Source organism: Polypterus senegalus, unplaced genomic scaffold, assembly GCF_016835505.1.
Source record: "Polypterus senegalus isolate Bchr_013 unplaced genomic scaffold, ASM1683550v1 scaffold_5270, whole genome shotgun sequence".
NCBI classification, from domain to species: domain Eukaryota; kingdom Metazoa; phylum Chordata; class Cladistia; order Polypteriformes; family Polypteridae; genus Polypterus; species Polypterus senegalus.
Window position 1 is genome coordinate 1 of NW_024385069.1, and position 25,000 is coordinate 25,000.

General features: G+C 39.6%; 1 protein-coding gene across 1 annotated transcript; it reads left to right on the plus strand.

Annotated features, from left to right (window-relative positions):
• Window positions 1-17,051: 17,051 nt before the first annotated feature.
• ythdf2 (YTH N(6)-methyladenosine RNA binding protein 2) lies at window positions 17,052-24,139 on the plus strand. The gene is made up of 4 exons (XM_039743298.1): window positions 17,052-17,249; window positions 17,468-17,492; window positions 20,360-20,439; window positions 22,484-24,139. The coding sequence occupies exons 1-4, from the start codon at window positions 17,223-17,225 to the stop codon at window positions 24,122-24,124; spliced, it is 1,773 nt and encodes a 590-aa protein (XP_039599232.1). The 5' UTR covers window positions 17,052-17,222; the 3' UTR covers window positions 24,125-24,139.
• Window positions 24,140-25,000: the final 861 nt, after the last annotated feature.

The following is a 25,000-nucleotide window of genomic DNA, read 5'->3' on the forward strand; positions in this document are numbered from 1 at the left end:
AAAAAAAAATTAAACGAAGTGTGTACATGTTTCAATAGTCAATCTATAAATCTATTAAAATCAAGCTTCATTATATTTCACCCATTGCTATTTGATATGGCTGCTGTTAGAATTCTGTAGCTAAGCCCCTTAAAGGGTTAAGCCTGTTAAATGAATTCTGGAGTGGCTTCCTTAAAAGAGATCCCCAGTTCCACTCCTCCCATTTGAGGACCTTGCATTGCGACCTTCATGACTTGAGAGAATCTACTCCCAGTCCTCATCTATAAAAATTGAACAAGGTACCATTTGCCCAACCTTGGAACCATGCTTTATTCTCCATTGGTTAGTAGTTGTTCTGACCCCTTAAATGCCTAGTACATTTATGGAGCATTTCACTTCTTGAAGATGCCTCTCCCTCAACTTGCATCCTGTTGATTTGACTCTCTTGTTGGCACTGTGGGGTTTCCTTTCACTCTCTCTCTCTCTCTCTCTCTCTCTCTCTCTCTCTCTCTCTCTCTCTCTCTCTCTCTCTCTCTCTCTCTCTCTCTCTCTCTGAGCCCATACAGCACATAGAAAGTGTTGAATACTTGCTGTTAGGTGGAGCTGTTGCATTTCTCACTTTCCCACCCTTCCAACCCCCTGACAAGATTTATAAGTTTTATATAATACTGTGTACATGTTTTGAATATGGTAGTTGTTTTGTGGAGTATCTTATTACAAGAAAAATCTAAAAATAAATCTAATAGTTGAAAGCACCATCACCATGTAATGCACTGTTGACAGGCACTCTAGGGTAAACAACAGCTGGACATACTGACCTAATGTCCATTGCACAGAGGTTTCCTTTCAACATTTTGTTTTAATTTTAATATTATAATGAACACAGTTGTAGATGTATATTAGTTATGAAAAGAAAAAGTGGGATGGAACTGCAACATGCAGATTAGCTAAAAAGACTTCAAGAATCAAAAACAAAGGGTGCTTCCATAAAGTATTACTTAAAAGTGTACAGGCATTAGAAGGACTCTTTTTCATTTTAATTAATAATAATCAATTTCTTTTAACCTAAACTGTTGATTATAAGGTAAAGGTTTAAAAAGGCCTGGCATATTTGTTTACTTTTCATCCTTTATATCTTTAAAAGATCATTTTTCAGTAAGAGTTTAGTTTTGATATCAGTGCAGTGATGTAAAGTCTTTGCTTGAGGAACACCAGAGGACATGTTTTGTGTTTTACGTAGCAAAAACATTGTGCATCATCTTTAAGACAACTGTGCTTCATTGTTCTGAAAATGGATAGCACTGTTTGGGATATACATCATGATTATTGCATGTCCTGAGACACCGTTTTTAGAAAGAATTGGAACATTTTTGTTGAGAACAGGCCTTTCAGCCTGACAGGCTTTTGTAACACCATTGAATTTTGAAGTTTCCTAAAGTCCTAGTGTCTATCATGCACTTAGTAAGTTTTTTCATGCGTCCATGATTCTGACGTTTTTAGTTTAACCCTCAATGAAAAATATCTTTTACACACATGCAGTTTGAATACATTTTTATGTTAAATTTATTTCTTAAAAAACATCTCATTGTGGGCACTCGCCAGCTTCTCTGTTCTTTGTTAATTTTCACTGACAGGAAGCACTTCACTGCTTTTCTTATGCTTTGAAGAACTGCCAACATCACTATATTGGGGCTTTTATTAAGCAAAATGAATGGTTGTTTTTTAGAGCAACACTGCGATGATGTGGTAGCAAATGCAGACAGCAAGAATGCTAGAGGCTAAAGACTGGTTTAAACTGCACTTGACGTGTCATTGCAGCAAAAATGACATCAGACACGGAGACACGCCCCCACGTGCTGCTTTTATGCGCTGTGTTTTCACCATGCACTGCACACCGCAATGCAGCGATTGTTTTTGTCTTAAATTTTCCATTTAATATTTTCTGGCCACAGTGAAGTACAGAAATCAAATCTGCAGTTATGGGGTTTCTTTTGTACACAGTTTTGATTTAGATATTGACATGCCCACTGTGCACTTTAAAGTTTCAGACCTCCTATTCTATATTTAAATTTAAGATTTTTATTTCCTACATGTACTAATAGTTGTACCACAGCCCTCTACTTAAGTGTTGATCACTATGGGATGGTGCTAACCACAAGAAAGATCCCAGTCTCTGGCTTAACTCTTTGAGGGCTGAATATTTTTTCCAAAAAATTCAGTTTTCTGAAAAGCACATCAAGCAATAGTTTCACACATAAATCAACATAAAACGTCTGTTGCTATGTGCTGTGATTGCTGTTGCCACATGTTTGGCATCTCTAGAGGTAGTGGCTGTGCAGGGCACCTCGATGGCCAGCAGGAATGCACAGTGGGCTGGCTGCTTTAGACACAGCAGGTGGGTGGCAGTGGCAGTCGCAGTGTGACACAATATTGTTAATACCTCTTTATACCCAGGAAAACGCAGCTACAATAACGTGTTCAACACCACGATTAACTGGGGACCGATCAGCTGATGCTGGTACCTCATGTTCGTATTCGATGTCCATCTCCTGATCACTTGCATCAAACTCCAAGTCTGACCAGTCAGAGTCCGATTCAGTGATAACATGTAAAACTTCCATGGCGTATTTAGTCTCTCTCCAGATGTCGATGCCATTTTAGAGGTTGTTTGCTCTTCGCTACTCACGCAGGGAATCACGGTTAAATCAACAAAGCTACTTAATATTCCAGTGCTCTAGCAAAGAGAGTCAAACTTAAAGGTAAGGGCGAGTCTTGTTGTTGATTACCATCCTTTACCCCTAAATTTTGACAAAAGTCGACATCAGCCCTGAAAGACTTAACATGCCTTCATAACTCCTCACTTTGACTGCAACTGCTCTTTTAATCTTTGGTCAAGTCAGAAGGTTACTTTAAGGTTTTTTTTTTTACTTTTAGTCATTCTGATGTATATTTGAGGTGGGAGTTGTTTATTAAATTAAAATCAAATGTATTTATTTACTTTTAATAAAAAGCCATATTTGCCCTGGGGTCAAATAAAGTGCTATCAATCAAATACAAGGCCATACCTGGACAACACCCAACATCTACAAAAAGACAATGAACTGTCCTGCCTTGTGAATAGTGGTAGCCCACCCACAAAACTGAACTGGATTAAGTGGATAATGAATGAGTGGACATGGGGAAATCAAAGTTCAAACTTCTTTACAACATGTAGCATGGTATTTCTTCAAGATCGCCCATGAACGCCTGTCTTTTTGCACTAGATTTTTGAAACATACAGTAGATAGATGTTGAACAAACATAGCCACGATATCTCCCATTCCTCCTAATTGAGACATGGGTGTGATCTCAGAAGATGAAGCAGATTTTTAGAATGCACCAAGACTTTACTTTCATCACTGCATTCTGTGGCTACTTTGCTTCTTTCTAGTGATGCCCACCCCACACACACCCCATTCTATGCTTTCTTACCACCCAATAGCATAATCAGCCAGCTGCTCTTGGAACATGCCCTCCAGGCCATGTTACTGATGGTCTGGAGATCAGGAGTCTCAGATTCTGGAACCCAGATGGCCTGACATATCCTAGGGATTTTCTTTGAAAGCCCTGACCTCGATTTCAATCTTTTTGCTCTATGTCTATGACATTAGTATTAATATGTTATATTAAAATAAAATGTATTTATTTACTTTTACTAAAAAGCCATATTTGCCATGGGGTCAAATAAAGTGCTGTCTACCAAGCACAAGGCCATACCTGGACAAAGGGCAAGTCCATCACTCTCAGGGCAGTTAACCTAATCAATGTCTTTGGAGTGTAGGAGAACATATAGGAAGGTGGAAGAAAGCCCATGGAGACATTCATATAATTATTAAACTTTCTCTAATCTCTTTAATCTTTTCTCTAATCTCCCTTTTCTTGTGTTCTATGACAATAAAGGTTAGTACATCAGAATGTTGCTGAAAATATACAGCACTGTGGTGCAGTGGTTACTGCTTCCACCTCAATGATTCAGTGTTGTGTGTCCAGCTCCCTCTCTAAGCCATTGCCTGTATGGAGTTTTCAAATTGTTCCTGGGTCTATGTGGGATTTTCTTCCATGTCCCAAAGTTGCGCCTGTTAGCCATTTTAAATTGTCTATATGTGAATTGATTTTTGTGTTGCACCTAATGTTTCCCTAATGACTTCAGTTGGATTGAGAATGGTATAATAAACATGAATCAAAATGAGTTTACTGTTCTTGCTTCATTTTTGCAGACAGTTCATCTTCAAGGAGCAAAAGGTGTTTCCCACCTTCATTCTGGGACAGTACCTACAACTCCCCAGCAAACAGGAGCCATCATGGTGGACCTCCATACTCAGTGGATATGTACCACTCTGCCATCCATCCTGCCTTCTCCCAGCCTCACCAGCCTGAATCTTGGAGTTACTCTCAGAATCCATCATATCCTCATCCTCGCCCTTTTCATGAACTTTATCGTCCTGAAGGTCTGGAAACCCACTATGCATCTCTTCTTGTGCCAGCTTCACACACTAACAGGCTCCCAGCCATCCCCGGCCATTATGACATTTCAAAGTTGGATCCTGCATCCACATGGCCAGGCCTTCTACCAACCAGTGATATTGCACAGACTTTCAATATAGACACAAGTACTTCCATGCTGAGACAGCTGCAATAAGCATTTTGTTTTTGTGTGCCTTGAGGATGCCCTTCATAACAGTAAATGGTTATCTTTTTGTGGTGCCCAGCCTTCACCCAATGGCTTTTTAACCTGCAGGGATGTATTGCATCTGTTCTTTGAACTCATGGCCAAACTCTAAGTATTATGGAACTCTGCTCTATTATGATGCTTTGTTTTCTTGTTTGTGCATTCTACCTTTGAATTAAAAAAAATCTGCAATGGGTGTCTCCTTCTTCCAAAACACTCAAACACAAATCAAGGCGCAGTTCCTGAATTGAAAATGCCTCACAATACCATGACATGCGGGGTTAAAGAGTAACTACAAATATTAAATCCACTCATGTCCACACTGCACTTTTGAAATCCACAGTAAATACAACAAGATAGTTCGGAAGAAATCAACCACACCCATGTCCTTTATTGTTACCAGTGACTAGCTGTAAGATGCTGCTATTCAAGTTTTCCAGTTGGAGATTTCATTACGGTAGGGTCCTAAGGTGATCCTATTTTCACTTTAGACTCTGCATTATGTAGACCGTAACAGAATTCCCCAGTTTTCATGCACTTACCCCACTTTCAGGAATGACTATTATTGTAGTTCAATACTTGCCCCTTTTACAGCTGACATTCACTCAGTTGCATGCTCCCAACAACAAAATTCACTCAGTGTACCAGAAAAGGGAGTATCATAGATAAATTTAAGATTACCAAATATGCCCAAAATAGAGTAAAATGGGTGTTGGTAAAATAATACAGCCTGATAATAAGCAGTGCATTGTACATCTAATTTGCTTTTTACCAGGTGGCTCTCTGTCATAGTATGTTAATTGGTTTTTAGTCCGATGTGGTCCACCATCAGTGTTGTGCCAGTTCACACCTCAGAAGAACTAGCTCAAAGTTCGATTAACACAGATTAAAATGAATAAATTCACGTTCATAGTTCACCATTTCAATTTTGAACTAGTTCATATTCAGTTCATTTTGTATTCTTGAAGGAGTGAGAATAAATGACCCATGAGTTTACTTTTTTCAATTTTGCATTCCTTATATTAGGCTATTACAGTGTTCTTGAATAAAATACAATAATTATGAAGACTTTTTTTATTGAGTTATACCCAGCAACAAACACCATTAGCAACCATATATGCTAATATCCTCCTGGTCAAAAAAGAAATTAAATAGATGCAAGTATACATATAAATTACCACTCTATTCCCAACTGTGTGACACAAATGGTGACTATGGAACCAGCGTGTAGGTGAACTTTGCCTAAATTGATTTCACATATTGCATGTCCAACGGGGAAAAATATAAAGTGGCCTCACGAAGTACGTTTTCCTAAAATCAAAAGCAGAACTTCACCACGTGCTTGTGTCCACGGGGGTGCAGCTTAAGTACAAGCAGGCAGACACTGACTTTGCCTATTTGATTTTATGTTATTTTTTCCAAATACAAATAAGTGGCAAAACATTTGTACAAAATAAATATTCGTAAAAATCCACTATTTGTGCTTATCCAAATACCAGATTCGGCTCTGTCCCTACATTACAGGGTAGGGCAAAATGTTTAATCTAGACCTAAACCAGATGCAGAATGTCACATAAAACTGAACTAGCTCACATTCAAGTTCTTCACTTGCAAATACATTACATTAAGTTCACCGTTCTTAGAAAAATGAGCTTGTTCAATGAATGCACTCTTTTGAATAAGTTCATGCACAACACTTTCCAGCATGGCCCTTGATCCACCATAACCTCTGGATAAAAAGACACAGAGAGATAGGGCCTCTCCCCAGGATTAAAAAAGGCAGAAAGAGAGAGCATTCAGCGCACAAGCCTCTGCTTATTGCGGCTCTGTAGCCTCTGATACACCTCCTGGACCAGTGGGTGTGCAGTTCCTAATGAGCCAGCTCAGACTGACTCAGCCCCATTCCAGTCCAGCTGCCTGTTCATGCCCTTTCATTTCAGCCACTTAAATTCCCTCAGGCCAGCTTGCCAGAATTGGCTTTTTAAGTCAATTAAGTTTTTAGTCTTTCCTAAGATCTTATCCATACTAGTTCTGTCTTGTAGTAAGTACAACAGTTGGTTTATAAAGTATTATTTTTTCTAAGTTCATATCTTTATCATAATATTATTACACAATCTTCATGACACAAGTGAGAGACATTTGGAGTCGAAACTTGAAGTTGGACAATTCAGAGAAAGCAATGCTACCAGAATTCTCTTAATTCTGACATAATACTGACTCATCACCTCAGTCAATACTATAAAATAATTAAAAAAAAAAAAAAAACAACTTAGGACAGGCAGATTTGTATTATTGTGGTGGAACTGCATTGGGAGCAATGCAATACACTTTTAATAGTGTATGCTCTTTATATTCACATAAAAATTAAACTTATATTTAAATTCTTTTTTGTGAGAACCAAGTAGCAAATCGGCAGGAAATTCATGTGCATGCAACAAGCTGGCACAGTGAGATATCACAAGTGGGAACTTCTAAAGTATGTGAATGTAATATAAGAATACTAACCTAAAAGAAGGGGAATGAGTGAGACAACAGAGAACAAATAAAGGAAATTGATTTATTTAGTCACCTCTTCCATCACATATTTTATTGTCATCCATCTTACCTAAGACTGTAATGTTTTGAACATTCAATCTGGTAAATGTCACTGTTTGTTATAAGAAACCCATGGCAGCCAGAATTCTATGTGTGAAAGCGACTAGACATACCAATTTGCCCTGCCTTCCTGCATACTCATGTCCCCAAAATACACTTGACCTTCCCTTTTTAAGCTCATAGGGTTACAAAGGAAAACAAGGAGCAGCAGTACAACTATGATCTACTCTCAACATGGACATTTCTACCAAATATTTCCCCTTTGCATACAGCCTTGCTATCATTTAAGGAGCAGTGGACGCCAAATAAATTGCCCAAATCTTATGTTCCTGTCTCTCACCCAAAAGGAATTAGGAATGTTGCATTCTCTGGGAAAACCACTCCAAAATGAGTGCCATCTGGGAATCTTTATGACATAAGCCCACTTTGACACAAAGATCTAGCCATCTGAACATATTATTAGACTTGCAACTTATTTATAAGTGAAAGCCCATCTGAGACTCTTTTTACTTTGTAAAAAGATTCACGCAACACAGAAAAAAGTTTGGGGGCAGCTGCCCGTATACTTGAAATAAGCTGCCAAATATGAGGGTTTGGTTCAACAAATGAAAAGGTCTTGATAGACATCAATCCAAAACAGACCAGTTCAAACAGAGAAACATCACGGTTTTAAAGTTGGGCAGGGGAAATGACATTCTGGCCGGAACCGGAACTGATGTGATCGGGCCTCAGAACCAGAAGTGACATCATCGAGTCCAGGCAGAATTTCCCATGGTTGGTGTGAAGATGAAAAAGAGGAAGGATCAGTGCACTCTGCCACCCCCTAGTCCGAAATGGAATGATCCCTTTTTGAGCTTCCCTTGAACACGTGTGTGACAACTTATTTTCAGTTTGTCAGTGGTGCTATTTATACAGTGAGTTTGGAGAAAGAAACTGAAAAATTGTAATTTGATCTACTTGTATATTTATATTCATTTTTTTTTATTAATTAATTTTTTATTCATTTTTATTTGGACACAACAGTGCACAAAGCACCCTCCACTCCACTATACTCATAAATAATAAACAAATACAATAATTCACAATCCTCCACTCCCAGACGCGTTGTTCCCTTCCTCCCAACTCAGCTCGTCCATCTGGGATCTCTCCCAGTCCTTTATAGTCCATAACCCAGAAGTGCTTCTGAAGCCTCAGTCCATGTGACTTCCTAGCACTTCCAGGTCAGATCAAAAACTCCTCTTCATCCCGGAAGTACGTCATTTTCCCTGTCGCTGTGACTAAGACGTACTTCCAGGTTATAGGGCACATAACAGACCCTGGGCCTCCCTGCAGCGTCCTCTGGTGGCCCCCAGGGTATCCAGCAGGTCTGTGAAGAAAAACTCCAATGTCCAAGATTCCCTGCTGGCATTTGGGGCACCTCCATGCTGCAGGGAGGGCTCCATCTGGCGGCCTGGGGGTATTGGCCAGGATGACTGGCCAGCCATAGTCCACAGTAGGTATAATAAAATATGCATCTGTGATATATCATTAATTAAAAAATAACAAGTTGGTATAGATGGGCTCCTTTCAAAAAAATGTTAGGGGGGCGTGATCAAAACTGTTATGAAAACTCGGGTCGCAAATACGTAAAGGTTGAGAAACGCTGAGTTAGACAGAAATTCACCAAACAAGAAAGTCTTCAAACACTTCTTAAACATTGAGGGAGTCAGCAGTTTGAGTAGAGGTGGACAGATAATTCCCCCAGCCAATAGCTACACATGAAAATAGTCTGGACTGAGATCTGACACCACGCAGAGGTGGCATCATGAGACGCCATTCATCAGCAGGCATGAGTGGTCGAGAAGAGGCATAGGGCCTAACCTCTTTATAAATTTGCAGAATATTTGCATCTATAGGCTTTTTCATTTCATTTTGATGACTAATGGAAAAGGAGTAGAAAACACAACTAGATTAACACAACATGACACTATAACAAATATCAACAGGAGATCATTCGATCGATAGGTTGATTAACAAGATAGGGCTGAACCAGTAAAACGCATCAACACTGATCATACAACACAGTGGAAGCCTTAGTTGTTGCAAAAGTTGCTTTTGACAATAGCATTTCTTTGCTGACCTGTGACTAGCAGCTTGACGAGATGATAATGATGCGTATCAAGGAGTTATCCTTCTGGAATATGGGATAAGGTCTGTCACTAAATGTTATATGATATATAACAAGATCTCTTCTATGTATTTTTGCATGATTAAGGTTATGGTACCCCATGATGACAAGTTTTTGGAGGCATGTCCTTCAGAAATATTGTCTGATTTGCAAGACATTGTTTCCATGAGTACAACTGGTGACTGAAGATGACACAATGTTAGTCTACAGCTGTTAAGACTGCTTAAGTTTGACACCAGTCTAGATGAATCCAATTAATGGCTGTCACTATAACGAATGGCATGGAAAAAAAAACATCTCTGTGAGTACAAAGTTCTATCTCTTTGTAGATAATGAAGAGGGTTTACAGAGCTTAAATGTATGACCCAGTAGTCTTTCATGATTTTGTTGCTCTGAACCTCCAGGTAATAGCTTCATGCAACCTTCATCCCCAAAGCTGTCCCATTTTCCCAGTTTACATGTGGCACAAGTTATTGAGATGAACAGCCAGTATCATGAATATCAATGATTCAGCACCCGTCACACTCACTCACATGTGTGTATGATTCATATACTCCTCCAGGGTCACTAGGTCATTTTGATCTAGGAAAGTCTGGTTATAATCTTTATATGGTAACCTTGATGTGTGTCCCTGCAATGGTGATCTTAAGTGTAGCAGACATGCAGACCTAATTAATTGCAAACTTTGTGCGAGGGGATGCCCAAATGTCAAGAGTTTGGCAGGAGCTAGGGCACCAGTCCAAGCAAGGAGATAAAGGCATGCTGGAAATAGAAGAGGTCTTGCAGTAAGTGTGTAGGCACTGAGGTCAGTAGAGTGTGGTTCAACAGGGTTAAATCAGCAACACGAATCTAATAATATCTGGGTTCTCCCCTAGAATGCTATCGAAGTTTTAAAGGGTTGATATTGTCATGTGTACAAAGAACAATGCAATTCTGATTTGTGTGTGCTATTCAATATGCAACACATTACCAGTCTCCAGCACCATGATTAGTCAAAGTCAAGTTTATTCTCATGTGAACATAGTACAATGAAATTCTTACTTGCATGTCTCCTCAGAGCAGTTGATGAAATACAATACAGTAAATAAATAAATCAATAAAAAGTAAATAGCAGCCATTACATATTTGCAAAAATGTGAGGGGTGTACTCACTTATGTGAGATACTGCGTATATATATATATATATATATATATATATATATATATATATATATATATATACAGTATATATATATCTATATATATCTATATATATATATATATATCTATATATATATATCTATATATATATATATATATATATATATATATATATATATATATATATATATATATATATATATATATATATATATATATATATATGCTGGAGCCAATCCCAGCCAACAAAGTGTGCAAGGCCAGAAACAAATCCCCAGGCAGGGCACCAGCGCACCGCAGATATATATATATACATCAATACGTGCCATTGCCAGAAGGTTTGCTGTGTCTCCCAGCACAGTTTCAAGGCTATGGAGGAGATTCCAGGAGACAGGCAGTTACTCTAGGATAGCTGTACAGGGCTGTAGAAGGTCCTTAACCCATCAGCAGGACTGGTATCTCCTACTTTGGGCAAGGAGGAACAGGATGACTACTGCCAGAGGCCTACAAAATGACATCCAGCAGGCAGGGCACTGGTGTGAATGTCTCTGACCAAACAATCAGAAACAGACTTCATGAGGGTGGCCTGAGCGCTTGACATCCTCTAATGGGCCCTGTGCTCACTGCTTGGCACCGTGGAGATCGATTGACATTTGCCATAGAATATCAGAATTGGCAGGTCCACCATGGGCGCCATGTGCTTTTCACAGATGAGAGCAGGTTCACCCTAAGCATATGTGACAGACATGAATGGGTCTGGAGAAGCTGTGGAGAATGTTATGCTGCCAGTAACATTGTTCAGCATGATCGGTTTGGTGGTGGGTCAGTGATGGTCTGGGGAGGCATATCCATGAAGAGATGCACAAACCTCTACAGGCTAGACAACGGCACCTTGACTGCCATTAGGTATCGGCATGAAATCCTTGGACCCATTGTCAGACCCTATGCTGGTGCAGTGGGCCCTGGGTTCCTTCTGGAACACGACAATGCCCGGCCTCATGTGGCAAGATTATGCAGGCAGTTCCTGGAGGATGAAGGAATTGATACCATTGAGTGGCCCAGCGCTCACCTGACCTAAATCTGAAAAAAAGAACACCTCTGGGACATTGTGTTATGGTCCATCCGACTTTACCAGGATGCACCTCAGACTGTCCAGGAGATCAGTGATGCCCTGGTCCAGATCTAGGAGGAGATCCCCCAAGACACCATCCATCATCTCATTAGGAGCATGCCTCCCCCCCAAAAAAATGTTGTCAAACTACCGTGTACATACGAACTACTGTGTACGATTTGGAGTTGCTGTAATGAAATTTCGGCAAAATGGACTAGCCTGCCGCATTATTTTTTCACTTTGATTTTCGGAGTGTCTTTGAATTCAGCCCTCTGTAGGTGGATAATTTTCATTTCCATCAAAAGATGTGGCATCCTTTCGTTTCTAACACATTACCCAGTCCATATCAGTAGAGATATCCAGCAGGTTTTTTTTCCAGTTGAGATCTGATATATATAAACCACAGTCACAGTGTCACCCAATACAATTCAGAGTCTGAATAAAAGGTTTTTATCCAACCATTTTACAAATAAGCACTAGCCAAAACTCACAAGTATAACCAAAGATTCTCTTCCTCATTCTGTCTTTCTGATGAATGTCACTGGCTGATATGACATGTGTTGTGCCCAAAGTTTGTCAGTGATAGTCACTCTAAAAATTTAAAGCTACTCCATAACAGTCCCTCTACTGTAGACATCAGTGTGGTCTACGTTCTACTTTGTGACATCCATAGCCAACCCTTGTTTTTTTGAGGTTAAGAGTGGGATTGTTGTCCTGGTAGGTTAATCACTTGTCTTTAAGCTGTCTCATCATTGTTGTTGATAAGGCCAGTGATGGTGGTGCTATCAACAAAGTTGGAGCCATGTCTGGCCAAACAATCATAGGCGACAAAGAAGTACAAAAGTGATTTCAGCACACAGGCCTGTGAAGATATGATGCTGCAAATCCAAACATGCTGATGTCTGCTGGTAAGGAAGCTAGTATTCTCCTTACCTGAAACATCTATCTTACTTCAAAATTTCTGTCTTACTTGTCTGATGACAGATAACCCAGCAGTAGACAAAAGTGCCTGACCCCATGATTGAAGGGAAAAGATTGAGGCCGAAAAGGGAGTGAGGCAACACCTCCTGATCACTAGTGATCCTATAAAACCCCCTAGCTAGTGCAAGTAGATAGTTATCTGGCCTGGAGACTTGCCAATTTAAGGTCAATAGAAAGCTAAAATGTTGAAGGGGCAGCCATAGCTGCATGAAGGAGTTCTGACGTTGTGTCTCTTGTACACTTGAAAGGGTAGTTGCTCTGATCTTGGAAGGGATTGAGGAGATGGGTTGAAAGTGGTCCCCGGATAGGATTTAAAACTACTTCTGCTCCAGAGGTCTATTGAATGCTGAGCTGAGATTATTGTGGATAACCATTTAAAGAAACCTGAAGAATAAGCCAGGATTGATAGAGAGAGAGAGAGAGAGAGAGAGAGGGGGCTGCAAAAGGAGCATCTGTTGTATTACTGTAACGAGAAACTGGCCACCCCACTGGTAGACATGGGTTTAAGATCTCTTTGGAAATCCCACAGAGGCAGTATAGCATTATTTTAATTACATTTATTTGTACTTTGAGTCCTCCCTTCTACAAAATATCTTCTTTTTTTTCTGTATTATTCTAGTTGAGGAGAGCTGCCACAAGATCTCCCTCATATCACACTCACTATTAACCACCCCAGTAAACTGAATCATTCTTTATAGGTGCTCCCATTTTCTTGAGACACTGAGGTATACCTCTATCTTCAAAACCCCATTAAAATAATAATACAAATAATCAGTCTATTGGTGTGTGAAGTGGTAACATGTAATATATACTGCTGCTCATTTCCCCATTTGTTGCATATGAAAGTTAGCCCAGTTCCCCGCAGGAATTTTCTAGGACAGCATTATAGAATACAAAAGACTGGTAAATTTACAGAGTGTCAGTCATCTATTATACATCAAGAAATAAACATGCTTGTGCCTTTCCTTAATTCTGACTAAATACATCCATTGATAGAAGTGGTAAAAAGATTAGTCTGTTAGTGTGCAATGCAATACTAACAGGAAGGATCATTTTGAAAAGCAGAAAGAGATACCGACTTGTTTTGTCTGCTGCTACCTTGACTGTTACAAGCAGCCCTTTCTTCTTCATCTGTCTGTAATACTCTCAGTAGAAACAATATTTGCATTTTGATTACCAGATATGAAACACTGTGAATCAGGAGTCTGAATAGTCTCTACCAGGTGGTGAATATACGGTCAAAATGATTTACTATGTTAGAGATGTAAAAAAAGATCTTGTGAGGTGGGCAGTTTGAAGACCTTTTGTGATAGTGAAAAAGAACAGTAGAGTCTGGGAGAGAACCGAAAGTGTCAGCCTCCATGAGAATGGAGTCTGAGGCACAGCCTAAGAGAGACAGTATTTACAGGTGTAGATTCTGCCACTAAAGAAGCTACAGTGAGAAATGATAAAATTCTTCCAAGCATTTACTCAATTTAGTTTAAATGACAAGTTCAAAAGAGAGTACAAGTTTGCTGGTCCTGGTACCACATGTCCTCTTTACGTAGCAAGGACTCGCTAACTTTGTTAATGGCCTGTGGATTTTTGAATAACTTCTGAGTTTTACTCCCTGTATTCCTGTTTATATCCCCAAATACGTGTGTGAAGTGAGAGTCATTTACAGACTAACAGCAGAAGAAGACAGATCTTATAGTCAATGAATGCTAAAACAGCTTGTTCAGTTCTTATACAATGTTATCACCTAGCATTGACATACACCCTAATAAATGGCATTACCTTTTGGTGCCCTGAATTTCTCCATAAGTGTGTGTGCATAAGTGGATTCTGTGATGGACTGGCACTCTGATAATGGTTGGTTTGTGCCTTGAGGAGGATTCTGCTGGAATACAAACCAATCCACTGTGACCTTGAATTAAACTGGACTCCTTTGGTACTGTGTCTCTTTGGAGAATCCTTGGGTACTGCTGGTTTGACTTGACTTGTGTCAAATGAGCAGTTGCTCGTGGAGTCCCAAATGAGGCACATTACCTGCATTGTGAGGGACCGTCAATTACGGCACAATGGCTATGTGGCACGATTCCCCGAGGGTGATCCAGCTCGCATGATCCTCATTGTTCAGGATCTGAGTTGCTGGACCAAAGGCCAAAGGGATGCCCACATAACACCTGGCAGTGGAATATAGAGGGTCATTTCCGGAGGGTGGGACTGGACTGTGTGTCTGCCTGGGGGGTTGCCAACCAGGATCCCAAGCTGTTTCATTGTGTGGTAGATGCAGCAACGCACTGAACCAGTGCATGCTCCCCGACCTGACCTAACCAGAATCTGTATTTAATAAATCAAAATGAGTTAAAGTACAAACCTTTTCAAAAAGGCTTGCATTTTTTTTTAACTCCAAAACTGAACTCTCTCATTTACATAAATATTCAGACCCTTTGCTGTTGTTCTCCAAATTGTGGCCCGATGCATCTTGTTTGCTTTAATGATCCTCGAGATGTGTCTAGAACTTCATTAGAGTTGAATTATGACAAACTGAGTCGACTGGACGTCGTTTAGAAATGCCCATACCTATTTATAGAAGGTCCCACAATTCAAAATGCATGTTAAGACAAAAACCAAAGGATGAAGTTTATAGAACTCTCTTTAGACCTTTGCAATCAAATGATGGGGTTGCATTGATCAGGGAAAGGGGATAAAATGAGGAACACAATGGCCCGATAATTGTGAAATGGAAGAAGTCTGGAACCACTAGGACTCTAGCATGGCATTTAAAAGGTTCTGAGAGCATGACAAAAAAAGATTATCTTGTCTGATGAACTGCCCAAATCCAGTTTTGCAGACCTTGTAAAGTTCTACCCCAGAAGACTTGAAGCTGTAATTACTTCTCTAAAGTATAGAGGCGCTAAGAGTCTCAATATGTATATGAAAGCGAAGTTTCAGTTTTAGATTTTTTATAAATGTAAACACCTTACTGAAAATATGCTTTTACTTCGTTATTATGAGTTTTTTTGAGTTTAGAATGATGGGCAAAAATGGCAAACTTATTAATTTAAAATTAAATCTGCCACATTAAGGTTACAGAAAGTGAAAGTGTCTGATTACTTTCTGAATTCACTATAAAAAAAAAATCGCGAGAGCGCTCCCCTCGACTTTCTCGTATACTAAGATAGAGGAAAAGGTCATCAGAACCACGTCCAGTGTCGCAATATTTCTCAAATATCATATCTCTTTGTTTCTTATCATAACTAATTGATAATAGCGATACACCATCATTTATCTCTATTTATAATCAAACTTTATATTTAAATTTTATTTTCGCACTAAGGGAGGTTGAAAACGGTGGTGGAATTTTTTCAGGATTACATATCATCACCTACATTACGTGCAAAGTGAGGAGAGTTATAGTCACCCAAAAACATAGAAAAAACGTTAGTATTATATAATATTTGTTGCAATAAATTGCTATTGGTAAAACAGCATTTAGCTACGTTTAATTATGATAATGATGGCGGAAATAAAGAAGATATAAAATTAAATGTATTAAAAGGAACACCTGGAGACGTAGCAGCTTAGTGTCCCCATTACATCTTTATATTTACACGGCATGTTCAATGTTTATACGTTATTGTTAAACTGATGATGTATAGATTAAAAAGGTAAAAATAGTTTAACCACTAAATAGTCTATAGGACCGTAGGTAAATGTATTTTGAGGGCTCCCTTAATGTGATACGTGAAATAGCATTACAACAGGTGGAGGTCTTGCTTGTTTTGTATAAATAAACAGAACGGATCTCTTTCAGGGTGTCCCTCTATTTACTGTATAATACTTGGATGAATGTTACTAGAAGGTGCGGTACTTTCTTCCCTCTCCATGCCTTTTTGGGTGGGATTAAGCGTCGGGTTATCCTATGTAAGTGTGTCCTGCCTTCCAAACTAATGGCTACTTATTATGGAGATAAGAGGACATGCACTGGGGTATCTAGAGTTTTCAGCTTCCTTTATGGTAATCTTCCTTGTGCTCCCTAAATGTCCACATGGGTGACAAGATTATAACATTTTACATTTTTTTATTAACTTGATTGAAATATTTTTTTCAACTTTTCCTTATGTCATTTTTTTTACTAATTGGGCACTGTTGTCCCAGAAAATTTAAGAAACGCTGCATTAAATGATCAGCATACTGAAAAACACACCAGATCATCATTTTTTCTGTTCTCGCTTCGTTGGAACACTTCGGCAAGCGCTCCAGACTGCGGTCCCCTTAGGATGTGATGCCTCATCCTTACTGCTAGATGTCGCTGCGCCAAGTCCACACTGTCTACTCCCCACCCCTACCGGCCATGTTGAAATGCTGTCGGTGGCTCTTACCGTGCGGAGGAGCTGCAGCAGCCCGCCATTGTGTAGAGGCCAGGCTCGCTAGAGAGACAGGGACGCTTTATGTGTATGCAGGCGTATTTTTTTTCTTAATTAAATACACCCTGCCGCGCCAAGTAGAAGTAAAAAAGAGTACACTAAATACTCAGGGTCCCCAGAGAAAGAGAAATGTCAGCCAGCAGCCTTCTAGAACAGGTAAAGAAAGGCACTTTTTAAATCTTTAACGAGATCCAAACAGCACACATACACAAAAAGCAGCCCGTGGTGGAAGCAGAAACAGCCGTGGCTCTCTCTTCTTCTAGGCCTGACCAGCTACTATAGGACAGACTGCTGTATTTACATTTTCTTTACTTTTTTCCTTCTTTTTTTCTCTCATAACTCAAACCTTCATGAATCACCTGGACCCAATCCAGAGACCGAAAGGCCAAGGGAATAAAGGTGAGTGGCTTCCTCGCTCGTTTGTCTCTCCGTCTTCTTATTTCCAACCGGCATCGTCGCCAGCTGTCGTTTCCGTATTTCGCCGACTGGCTTCCTTCTCGAGGATTGACGCCTTTGGATGCGTTATCAGGCCGTACTGGGGTGTGAGGAGGGAAAGTGTGGCACAGCGGGGATTTTAGGCCCGTTTTTTCTTTATTTCTTGGGAGAGCAATTTATATATAAACGTCATTTAATCTCATTTTTTAAATAGATATGTCGAGGAAATGATGTAATTCGAAAGCCATGTCGCCGCATGTGTTTGGAATCGTGGCCTGTGCGCTATTAATATTTAAAACGGCCCGTTTTCCCGGCGTCTAGCATGGGAGAAGAATGGTTGGGCCTGTATCTTCGGAGTCCGCGTAAAAAGACGGCACTTTCTGACTCTAAGGATAAATTTAAAATTAATCCCAAACCAGACATGTACGTCCGGCGAGCCACATGGCTTTAAATGTAGATACATACCGTATTATATTTTTAGTTTAGTAAGCAAGTTTGTTTTTAATGGTGTATTTTGAGAATTGCGGCTGGTCGTTACTGACGCATACCTTGGCTTATGTTGATACAGAAAGTTAAAATTTTTAATAAGACATTTTATGAGCCTTTAGGGGCATTAAACGCCCATTTCCCCACTGGTAGCTAAAGCTTTCATGTTGGATATGAAATTTAATGTAATGTGTTGTGTTGGTGTCCGTGTTGCTATCATTTTACTTTTAACATGCAAACATGCATTCAACAGGCATCTTTTGTAGACTCCAAAAATTGTCGTCTTCATCCGAGTAGGATAACCAACGTAGTTAATAGTTTCTTAATCTGTTATAGATAGTGAAGCAATTTATGCTTTCACATGCTAAAATGATTCTGCAGTGTGATTACTCATTTGGCTGATACCTTTATTTGAGGCGACATACAATATTTGAGATTTTGGAGCACAAGCAGGTAGAGAGACTTGCACATGGTCTCATTGTGTCAGTAGCTGGATTTGAACCCACCACTTCAGGGTTCTAGAAATCGATAACATATCCCTTTCTGATAAACACTGGAATGAATAAAGGACTTGTCCATGCTTTTATTGCATCTTACATAAACTACTGTAAATCCTAATGGCATGTGACCCCTATAATCTTTTATTAAAGCTCCAGATGATTCAAAACTCACCTGTAATAGTCTTTGCACAGACCTCTAAACAAAGAGCACATTGCAACCATCTTGCTCTGCCTTCACTGTCTCCGTGTCCTACAGGATTGAATATAAAATTGTATTACTAACCTGTAAAGATTTAAATATTCTTGCACCAGACTGCATCCGTCCTCTCCTCCATCACTATGCTCCTTTTCACCCAGTAAGGACCACTGATTCTGGCAGTGTTGCTGTGCCCCAGACTAACATGTGCTTTATGGGTGAAATAGCCTTCAGCTCCCAGACTTTGGAACAACCTCCCTAAAACAGTTTGATCAGATGACTCGATTCGTGTTTTAAAAAAAAAAAATTCAGGAAGGTATTTTACTTACCCCTGATATTTTGACCTTTCTTTCGGTTTACTCTCTTTGTCCAGATGCTCAAGGTGATTTGTTATTGTGTCACAAATGTGTTTTTCAGGGTTTTCTCACAGTATTTGTATTCCTATGTTTTGTTCTGGTTTATTGCCTCATATTCTTTGTCAAACCTTTGTATGTCTTGTATCTATCCTTACAAATGTTTGAATATAAATATCATAATAAATGATGAATATGACCTGTTCATTCCAAATTTCTGTGAAATGTTTTATTAAAAGAGTAACTTCTGAATTGGTGTTAAATACAGGTGTATTGCTTTGGGTATAAAGCAGCCCAGGAGTGTTTAACACAGTAGTGCTCAACCATCCAGAGAACCATCCAGGCTGTCATTAAGGTAGACCCCAAAGTATCTGTAGCAGTCTGCCACCTCCACATTCACTCACAGAATAGTAACCAGATGTGGAGGCTCCTTGGTGTGGCAAAAGTCAGTAACCAGTTCCTTGGTTTTGCTAAAGTTGAGTTGCAGTTTTTTCTGCACCAAGTAACAAAGTTCTTAAGCAGACTCCCGTTTCTCTATCTCATATCCCTTGTCAATATACCCCATAAGTGAAGAATCGTCAAAGAATTTATGCAAGTGCCATGGCCTGGTGTTATTTATAGTCTGAGGTGTGTAGAATGAAAAGGAGACCCGATTCTTGCCTGTGGTGCTCCAGTTTTCCTCTTATCCATATTAGAAGCACAGTCGGCCTCACAAACTATCCTTCTGACAGTCCATTATGTGTGTACCAGCATTTGTGCCCTATGTCTTTTTCCAATATCCCTGTTTTCACTTCCCTTTTATTTGAAAAGCAGGTGTCTATTTCTTCAAGTATAAAGGCCTGGTGAAACAATTTTTTTTAAGTTTTTTTTTTTTTTTTTTTTATTAGACTAAGCCTGTTGAAATGTCATTTGATTCATCAGTTGGCAGAGACTCGTGGGTTCTGTACAGTTTTTTTTTTTTCCCATCTATTTTTTTGTCAGTTGCAATGCTTCACTGAAGTTTGGACATTTGTGATTTCACGTTATATTTAACAGTCAAGTATTTTACTTGGTGTAGAGTGTTTCATTCCTGAAAAGACTGTGGCCAATTTTAATATCGAGTTGTCATGTGCATCGTGTTTATTTTTGCGTGTGTATAAATCACATTTGAAATATATATAAAGCCTGTAATTTAAATCTTGTCATTTTTTTCACTGTTTTACTTATCTCCAGAACAGTGTTGTTCATATCACATAGCAGCTAAAATAGTGGAAAAGTCAAGAATATTGCATACTAACTGTCTTTCTCTTTCCATAGTACAAAACGGAGCTGTCAACCAAAAGGACACTTTAAATGATGATGAATTTGAGCCTTACCTAAACACTCAGGCCAGACAGGTAAATAATTTTTACTGTTCATGTCTCAATCTGATATATTTTATAAACAATGTAGTTTTATTCTTCTGTCTTCTAAAATACATATATCTTATAGTAGTTCAGATCAGTTTTCGGTTGTTTAAGTATACTGAACTATTTGATAGAGCAAATTTTTGAAACCCTTTTTTTTTGCTTGTTGGGTTGGGGGTTATGGGAGGAAGAGTCTCAGCAGCAACAATTATTGACAAGAAGCTACTTTTTTGTCCGTATTGCTGTTTCCTTTTGACGGACAGTAAATTGTCCTGAACAAATGTGTGTTAAGTGTTGACTTGCACTACTTGAGATGTGTCATGGCTGCAGTGTTAATGAGAGCTTGGACACTTTGTAGGAATATTCATATGCTTCATTTCATTAATTTATTGGGCAGCTACATTTTGTTTATGTGGCTGTGCCTAGCTTCCTCTCCAGCAAATGTCTTTGGTCTCATTTAACAGTAAGAATTTGCAGATTGATCAGATGTCTGTAGAACATTCATTGCAATTCATTTAAGTGCTAGATTAGCTCAAATTATGCTATTCTCCTATTCCTCCTACCACAACCACAGAACTTCTGAACTTTGTTTTTGGTAAACCTAAAGTAAAAAAAAACTGATGTCTTTCGATGGCTTCCATTGTGCTTTTTGGTTTTTATGTGTAATTTGTACACTAGTGATATTTTTAGAATGTTTAAACTGAAACATGTATTCTTGTCTGGTGTTGTGTAAAGTTAAGAAGTTGGCCACACCACAGATTTAATCCATTAATGCCATTGTTCTTCCTAAGAAACACTGAGAAGACAAGCCTGTATTTTAGGGTGGGGGGAGTCACATTTTCTTCAGGTATTTTTATGTGGCATTTGAACTTGCTCATGTCCATTAGATCATAAGTGCTGATATTATCTGAAGTCACTAAAGTTGGGAATTTATAAATTCACGTACCACTGTAATGTTTAAATATGTCAGTGTTAGAGTACTTGTCTGACTTGTATATGCACAAATTATTGACTCAATAACACATTGGCATGGAGGGCTTAAAGTTTATTTAGTTTAGTTGCCCCAAAAGTTAGTTACAGATTTTCTCAGCTGTATGTGATTCATGGCAATGTAGAGTAACATTTTAATTCTTCAAGCCAGTTTATTATGCTGCTTATTTATGGCCTGCAGTGCATAAAGTTTCAGCCTGAACAGATGTGTTTTGATATGTGGAATCCATAATTAAATTTCACTTATATAGGTTCTAGATACTTTTAAATAAGTTGTGGTGTTTTAATACTGTAGAAAATTTTTTATAAATTGCTTTCGCTCATAGAGAAAAATAGGAAAGAAATTTGCAGAATTTTATTTTACAATCCAATCCTTATTCATTACAGCTCAATATAAATACCTTAAGTAATAATTATATTATGGTAAATTTCATCAACATTTAACAATTAACATGATGAATTCAAGCATAAATTGCCTTTTGCTGCCTTGTTTTTCTTTGGAAGACCGCCAGTTAAACAGTCCTGTTTAAATCCAATTCAGGGTCATGGAATGGGTTAAAGCCTACTCTGGCAGCACTGTCTAAGAAGCAGGAAATGGCATTATATCCTTCACAGTGTACACTCATGCACATGTCCACACTCCGACTCAGTCCTTAGTTAATCAGTACAACTTTGGGAATGTGGGAGGCAATCTGGGTATACAAAAGAAAACGCAACAAGACGGAGGAAGAATGTGAAAACACTACATAGACAATGACTGGGTGCAGATTTGAATCCAGGACACTGAATCCAAAAAATGGTAGCATTGTCACATCAATATTTTGCCTGCTTATTAGGTTTGTTTTATATGTAAAATGTTAACCATTATCAAGTGAAACTTTAACCTTGTTACAATGATTTAGGCTTGTTTTAAAAGCTGGTATTGGGTGCCTGCTATAAGTAGAACAGAGTTGGCCATTGTGTGTTTGCCATCATAAGGTAGAATGTTTCAAGTATAAAAATTGACTGCTAAAGCTTGCTTCTCAAAAACTTTTTTCCCCTACAGAGCAATGCCTATACGGCCATGTCTGACTCTTATATGCCCAGTTACTACAGTCCATCTATTGGATTTTCTTACTCTTTGAATGAAGCAGCATGGTCCACTGGTGGCGACCCTCCAATGCCCTACCTGACCTCTTATGGACAGCTGAGCAATGGCGAACATCACTTCCTGCCGGATGCTATGTTTGGACAGCCAGGAGCATTAGGGAGTACACCTTTTCTAGGTCAACATGGGTTCAATTTCTTTCCGAGTGGCATCGACTTCTCAGCCTGGGGTAGCAGCAGCTCTCAGGGACAATCCACGCAAAGCTCTGGCTATAGCAGCAACTATGCCTATGCACCCAGTTCTCTTGGAGGTGCTATGATTGAAGGACAGTCTCCCTTTGCGGCCAGCGAGACTCTGAATAAGGCCCCTGGAATGAACAGCCTGGACCAGGGAATGGCAGGCCTAAAGATTAGTGCTGGTGATGTAGCACCCAAAGTAGTTGGATCAGCCCTTCCGGGTGGTCCTCCAAACCCAGTGTCTGCTGCCCCTAGCATGCCTCCTGTTTCTATTGCCCCACCTAAACCAGCCTCCTGGGCTGACATTGCTAGTAAGCCTGCTAAACCACAGCCGAAGCTGAAAACTAAGGGTGGTGCTGGAGGTGGTAATCTGCCACCGCCTCCTATCAAGCATAATATGGACATAGGAACTTGGGACAACAAAGGGACCATGCCTAAAGCAGCTACCCCACAGCAAGCTCCTTTACCCACCAATGGCCAGCCACCCAATCAGGCTTCCCCGCAACCTGCTGCCACTGCTGGTGGAGGGCAGCAGCAACCAATTAGTAACGGACAGCTTGTCCCCACTTCTGGTCAGCCAGGACAACACCAACAGCCCTCCTTAGTCCAGCAAGGGGTTATACAACAACAGCCACTTCCAGGCACACCTACCACCCAGACTGCTCCACATACTCGCTGGGTTGCTCCCCGTAATCGTGCCAATGGCTTTGGGGATCCTGGTGTTGGCCAGTCTCCACCTACTTCTGGGGCAGGTGGAGTGCCTGCACCCATGGAGCCACATCCAGTGCTTGAGAAGCTGCGCTCTGTGAATAACTACAACCCCAAGGACTTCGACTGGAACCCCAAGCATGGACGAGTTTTCATTATCAAGAGTTATTCAGAGGACGATATCCACCGTTCCATCAAATACAACATCTGGTGCAGCACGGAGCATGGTAACAAGCGCCTTGATGCTGCTTACCGTTCACTTGCCAACAAGGGTCCTCTCTATCTACTGTTTAGTGTGAATGGCAGTGGGCACTTCTGTGGTGTAGCAGAAATGCGCTCTCCTGTGGACTACAACACCTGTGCGGGCGTGTGGTCTCAAGACAAGTGGAAGGGTCGCTTTGATGTGCGTTGGATCTTCGTCAAAGACGTTCCCAACAGTCAACTGAGGCACATCCGTTTGGAAAACAACGAGAACAAGCCGGTAACCAACTCTCGGGACACCCAGGAGGTGCCTTTGGACAAGGCCCGGCAGGTCCTGAAGATCATTGCAAGTTACAAGCACACCACCTCTATATTTGACGACTTCTCACACTATGAGAAGCGCCAGGAGGAGGAGGAAAATGTCAAAAAGGTATGCATTTCTAGGATTAAGTAGTTTGTTGTAATTCAAAATTGTTTTTTCTAAAATTTTCTGAGATCGGTATTAAATGCTTACGTGCTTGTAGTATAGATCTTTTGCACACAGTTCATATCTGAAAGGGGATTTTCAAGTTATGTAATATTAAAGGGAGTTCTTACGCTTCTATTCATCATTTCCAATGGTGCAGATAACATAATTCAGTAAGGTACAGCATCATCTGTAGACTTGCAACATAATTAGTGCATGGTTTATTTCTTCAGCTAAGAGGTACATTTGCCATTGGCTATGTTATCATGGAAAACGGGAAGCTGCCAGAAAAAGCTACTTTAGTTACTGAATGTTTCTTTTCCGTTCATTAGACTAGGTTTAGCCCATTTGAATGATCATTTAAGAAGGTGACAGTATGTGATTCTTTGAAAGGGTAATAAAGTGATAATCCTTTGTTAGCTTGGCTATGCTCTTTTGTGATATTACCCATCTAAAATGTAACGATTTACGTGTTATCCATAGGTACCTTTGTTGCTGCATGAAAATTTAGATGATTTGAATTTGCTGCTAAACTGATTCAATAAACATTTTTAAATCTAGGCTTAAAATGCTAATAGATGGTGTTTTTTTATATAACTATATGGAATTGTAACAATTGGGTAATCAAACTTGACTGGTATATTTAGTGAGTAGTGCTATTAAGTTCATTAAATTATTTCCATTTTTACCTTTGTTCGTTATTTTCCTTATAGCATGAGAGCCTTGGCAACCGTACTAATCAAATAAATCTTACTGACAATTCAGATACATTATATCAGTGGACTTTGAGGACTTAACATACAGTAGCATTGTGGAGACTGCTGTCTCTTATTAGTACTATGAGTGGCTAATAGGTTGATTCTG